This window comes from Pristis pectinata, chromosome 12, assembly GCF_009764475.1.
Source record: "Pristis pectinata isolate sPriPec2 chromosome 12, sPriPec2.1.pri, whole genome shotgun sequence".
In the NCBI taxonomy this organism is placed as follows: domain Eukaryota; kingdom Metazoa; phylum Chordata; class Chondrichthyes; order Rhinopristiformes; family Pristidae; genus Pristis; species Pristis pectinata.
The window spans coordinates 21,899,971-21,905,970 of NC_067416.1; the positions used below are offsets into that span (position 1 = coordinate 21,899,971).

Below are 6,000 nucleotides of genomic sequence, written 5' to 3' on the forward strand. Positions count from 1 at the left end.
TGGTCCTACGCTCATCTCTGGAGCATCTGGGCAGTAAAGACACCTATGTGAGACTATTGTTTATTGACTACAGCTCCACTTTCAATACTATAATTCCAAGCAAACTCATCTCTAAACCCCAAGACCTGGGACTCAACACCTCCCTTTGCAACTGGATCTTGACTTCCTGACGATCAGACAGTGATCAGTAAGGATAGGCAGCAACACTTCTGGCATGATTATTCTCAGCAGTGGTGCCCCACAAGGCTGCATCCTCGGGCCCCTACTCTACTCCCTACCCACTCAACTGTGTGGACAGATTCTGCTCTTACTCCATCTACAAGTTTGCAGATGATACCACTGTAGTGGGCCATATCTCAAATAACAATGAGTCGGAGTACAGGAAGGAGATAGAGAGCCTAGTGATATGGTGTCATGACAACAACCTTTCCCTCAATGTCAGCAAAACAAAAGAGCTGGTCACTGACTTCAGCAAGGGGGGTGGTGCACATGCTCCTGATTACATCAACAGTGGTGAGGTCGAGAAAGTTGAGAGCTTCAAGTTCCTAGGAGTGAAAATCAATAGCCTGTCCTTGTCCAATCACGTAGATGCCACGGCCAAGAAAGCTCATCAGCACTTCTGCTTAGGAGGCTAAAGAAGTTTGGCATGTCCCCTTTGACACTCACCAATTTTTATTGATGCACCATAGAAAGCATTCGATCCAGATAAATCGCAGTTTGGTATGGCAACTGCTCTGCCTGTGATGGCAAGAAACTGCAGAGAGTTCTGGACACAGGTCAGCAGGTCATGGAAACCAGCCTCCCCTCCATGAACTCTGTCTACGCTTCTCACTGCCTGGATAAAGCAGCCAGCATAATCGAAGACCCCACCTATCCCAGACATCTCTTTTCTCCCCCTGCCCATCAGGCAGAAGATACAAAGGCCTGAAAGCAGGTACCACCAGGCTCAAGGACAGCTTCTATCCCACTTTTATAAGACTATTGAACGGTTTCCTAGCAGGATAAAGTGGACTCTTGACTTCACAATCTACCTCGTTATGACCTTGCACCTTATTGTCTGCCTGCATTGCACTTTCTCTGTAACTATAACACTTTATTCTGCACGCTGTTATTTTACCTTGTACTACCTCAATGTGCTATTGTAATGAATTGATCTGTATGAACAGTATGCAAGACAGTTTTTCACTGTACCTGGGTACATGTGACAAATATAAACCAATTCCAATTCGTTACATCATCGTTTATCAATTTACTAACCTGCATAACACTAGTTTAAGGAACTTTGTGAATAATTTAACTTGCATATGGTTCATCAAAGTTTTTATAATACTGAAAAATTTAAATTTTTAGTGCAAAATGACAGAATTAATTGGATTAATTTTGTTCATTCATGGGATGTAGGCACGGCTAGCTGTGCTGACATGCCCAATGCCCCTAACCTAAGAAGCAGTTAGGAGTCCAGTATGTCTAGTGACCCATAGACCACTAAGAATGGCGGGCTTCCTTCCCTGAAGGAGAATGGTGTACTGAATTGGTTTGTACATTTGAGTTCTCATGTTAATAATGTAAAAGGAATTTCTTCTCACACTTTTGCAGAATGCCTGGCTAACTTGCATAATGTTTGTAATCCTGTACAAATCAATACTACACTCTTAATTACCTTTATACATAAATGATGCATGGGCATGTGCTCCATAAATCAAGGATTTCGTATAGTGGGATTGGTAGTTTGATGCAATCAACTTTTGCATCAATTTGATGGAATAAAGTCATCGAGCTGAGGAAAAAATGATTGTTAAATGTAATTTAGGATCTGATAACAATTGGTGTTACTATAAATGGGGAAGATGTGCAACATGAGGGATGAAATTTTGATTGGTTCATTTAGCCTGATTGTAATCATCTAGTTATAATTGCATCCTTCCCTTCCAGCACTACTCTGCTCGTTAAGAGTTTGACCTTGTGTCCAGAGACATTTTTCAGCTATGTAAGTAGGAGTGTTAAAGAGCAGTTAGGTGTTCTTTAAAGATTAGTGGAAATACTTAGAGGAAATTTAGAAATTGCAACTGTTTAATTATTCACAAATTACTTTAAATTATATACTTAGAGAAGAGCATCACAGCATCATATTGTAATAGAAATATGAATAAATGATGCACCCTAGAATTCTCTGGGAAATGGGCAAGGACTTTAGAAGGTGCATAAGTACATGCCCATGATGGAGCTAAAAGGAAGAAGCAGAGTAGAATGAATAGTAAAACAGTTTGTTGATTGATTATTGATAGATCAGCAGTAGTACTGGATACAAGTTTCTTTTCTGCTGTTACGACTTGTGCTTTCTTCTCAGGTGTGTATTTGCCTTTGCTATGGGAACAGAGTTTCTGTTGGAAGAGCCCGATAGCTCTTGGGTATACAAGGGGCCACTTCTCTGCACTGGTTGCTATGGAAAATGTTGGCTATGACAATCGAGGTGCTGGCGCCAACCTAAATACAGATGATGATGTCAACATTACCTTCTTGCCATTGGTGGACAGTGAGAGGAAGCTATTGCACATCCACTTCCTTTCAGCTCATGAGGTTTGTTTATTTTTCAACTTTTATTACACAATTTGCTGTAGTTTTAACATGCTTCAGAAAATACTGAAATTTACCTTGAGCAGTTGTAGTTCACTTGTTTATGTCTGTGATTGAATATTATAGTTGTATATGGAGTTTGGCTAGCAATTTATAATCACAGATGTTTTTGTATGGGATATTGCACTTTTTTTAAACAACTTTGTCTTTTATGGCCCTATTTATAATTAGCTGAAAGGGATTTAAAATGGATAAAATTGAGAGTATGGAAAGACTTTTTTTAAAAGTGTGATGCTGAAAGCACTAATAATTGCTATATGGAGACCAAAATTGCTCGTAATAATACTAAAGGTGTGGTATTACCAAGGCCTTGGACAACTGCAACAAGGCATTCCTTCCCCTGTACTTGAATCCTCTTATCATGAAGGCTGATGTAACATTTGCCTTCTTAACTGCTTGTTGCACCCTTTATGGTTACTTTCAGTGACTGGTGTACAAAGGCACCCAGGTTTCCTTGCACTTCTTTTCCTAATCTTTCACTGTTCAGTTAATCTGCTTTCTGTTTTTTGACTTCAAAGTGAATAACCCATAAGTGAACCTTTCCAAATCACTATGAAGCTTCTCAGCATCCTCCTTTATAGTGGTCAATTCCATCTGTCTTTGTGTTGTCGGCAAACTTGGAGATATTATTACCTTTTAATTCTCTCCTCTAAATCATTAGTATATATGAATAGCTGGAGCCTCAGAACTGATCCTTTGATATGCCCTTAGTCATTGCCTGGCACTTGGAAAAGGGCCCATTTACTTAAACTCTTTGTTTCCTGCCAGCCAACCAGCTCTTTATCTGTGTCAGTGTAATACCCCATTCCCATGTGCTTTAATTTTACATTCTGATCTCTTCTGTGGATTGCACAGAAATTGATTCTTTTTCGCTTTGATTTGTATGTCCTCAGATCTAACACTTGCCCTAGTTTCCTTTGTTCGCTTCAGATGACTGACCCTTCCTGTTCCATTTTTGACCTAGATGTGCCATCGACATCATGAGTGCTGTTCCCCATTCTACTTTAGTCATCCCTTGCCTCACACCATCGTAGCTTCATATGTTTAGATTCAGGACCCCAGTTGATGTTTATCTCTGCTACGCCTGCAGTCTTTTAGATGCTGAATTATTAACTATTTGAAATAACTCTTTGCAGATTGGTAATGAGGACCAGCAGGAGAAACTACTGAGGGAATGGCTTGACTGTTGTGTCACTGAAGGTGGAATTCTTGTTGCACAGCAAAGGAGTTCCCGTCGACGCAACCATCCATTGGTTACACAAATGGTGGAGAAATGGTTGGACCGTTACCGGCAGATTCGACCATGCACTTCGCTTTCAGATGGTGAGGAAGATGAGGAGGAGGATGATGAGTGATGTATGGTATCTGATGGAGTCATGGGCATTACTTGTGAGGAAGCCACCAGATTGGACTCTTCTAGTTTGTCATGCATCATGGAAGGTTCGGATACCAAATAGAAGTCTGATCTTTGGCAGCAGAAAGGCTGACGTGATGTGCCATGTTAAAATCAGAGCTGGCATGGTTGGACAAGAAACTATGTATGCTAAATTTACTTTAATGTTAAAAGAAAAAGCTTTTTTTTCCCCCAACTCCCAGTCTGTACATCCTTAGCTATAAATGTACTGCATGTGGTTGTGTAAGAACTTGTGTAACAAGGGGGGAAAAAACTATACCAGCATCTGAAATAATTGAATTTGTAATGGTTTCCAAAAAAGGGCACTTAAAGACTCATTTTAGATTCTGGTTTGTTCCTTCTAGGTTTATTTTATTATAGCCATGTTTTTTAAGTGCATGTGCATATGTTCTTTGAGAGAGATTTTAATGCCAAATTATGTTGCTGAGGGCCAGGTAACATGTATTGGGGTTTGAAGTATTAGGGGCATTATGGATGGCAAAAAACCATCATGAGAACAAGTGCATGGGTATTCTTTTTAAATGCAGGATTGAATACTATAATGAAGTAAAATCTCCAAGGAACAAAATAGAGATATTGGGTTGTATTGGAAAGTGTTCACCAAATATTGTCTTTGTTTCCATTTTTTTTAAAAGACTATTACTCTATTTAGAATAGAGTCAGCAAATTATTGTTTTCAGGTTCGCAGAGATCATTCATGTTCTCATCTCTTCACTAATGTTCACTACGAAAACCTAGCTTAGACCCTGAACTCTGCCAAGAATTTTGTTCTGATAAGCCTATTTATTTAAGTGACCTGGAGATATGAGGTGCTTTTTTCCCATAAAATTAAGTTCAGAACCAATTGTGTGGATTTTGTTGATTGTTTACTCAACCCTGATGAAGAATTTCATGTTGCACAAATACATATTCTTGCTGTGAAAATGTTGCTGAATGTGCTGTTGACTTTTTTGTCTATGCAAATGCTGTGCACCACTGCAAAGCCAAAGGTTTCAACTTAACAAGGGTATTATACTACAGTTGCATGTCTCACTGAAATTTTATAATTCTATTCAGTACATTTTTGAGCTTTGCAAGAGACACTTTCTCTTGGTAATATTATTCCAGGCATTTTATGCAAATTGAGTTTACTGTGTAATCCCTAATGTTCAGTACTTGTCACAGCAGCAGCCATGCAAATTAAACTACATTTGACATGAAATATTTAGGTGATGAGTATTTAATGAAGAAAATTGCAACTGTTTCAAAAGATACAAGTGGAATTGTAACCAAAGTAAATAATAGGCACTAAACAATTCCAAAGTTTTGTTATTTTAAAAATGACTTGTTTATGAAGAAAGTTAAATCCAATCCTGATATGGTATCTTGTACAAATTCATTGTATGCTTGTAAAAATGCAATTGCATATAGGCAATTTTTAGTTGAGGAATATTGTATTTGCTTTCAGGCATGCATATGGCCTTGTTAATTGCTATAAAGTAATATTCGCATTGAGAGCTGTGAGCTGCAGTATTTGGTAATGCATCCATCTGACATTTTCAGCACAAGTCAGGATGACTGACTGGATTTTAAATGGAGCATAAACTGTCCTAATGCTTATGTAGTTTTAGAGTGCATTGTTTTTGTTTTATTTATTAACATGGCATATTTTTAAACACTAACGGAATGGCAACGTAAAAGTTCACTCAGATCTTATGACTTTAGAAGCAATACTGACAATAAGGGAATACATTTTCAGTATGTGTCATTTTGTGGAAGTGAAGACAACGGTAAACTCTCTCTCTAGGAATGTCATATTTTCAAAAGATATTTTTTCTCATTCTGGTTGTGAATTTATTACTCTTATTGTTCCACGTGCATAACATTTCATTGAATGAAAAAGGAAGCAATCTGCCAGTTTTAAGTGGTTTAAGTGTTGACGATTATGTCCTGGCTCGCCTTACAGCATCTAA

General features: G+C 38.4%; 1 protein-coding gene across 2 annotated transcripts in view; it reads left to right on the forward strand.

Moving 5' to 3' along the window:
- The window catches only part of LOC127576792 (ubiquitin thioesterase ZRANB1), a 46,144-nt gene extending 40,602 nt beyond the window's left edge, over window positions 1-5,542 (forward strand). For both annotated transcript variants that reach the window (XM_052027536.1, XM_052027535.1), the window contains exons 9-10: window positions 2,348-2,577; window positions 3,771-5,542. In XM_052027536.1, coding sequence (XP_051883496.1) covers window positions 2,348-2,577; window positions 3,771-3,989 — 449 coding nt within the window. In that variant the 3' untranslated portion in view covers window positions 3,990-5,542. The remainder of the gene's footprint in view (window positions 1-2,347; window positions 2,578-3,770) is intronic.
- Window positions 5,543-6,000: the final 458 nt, after the last annotated feature.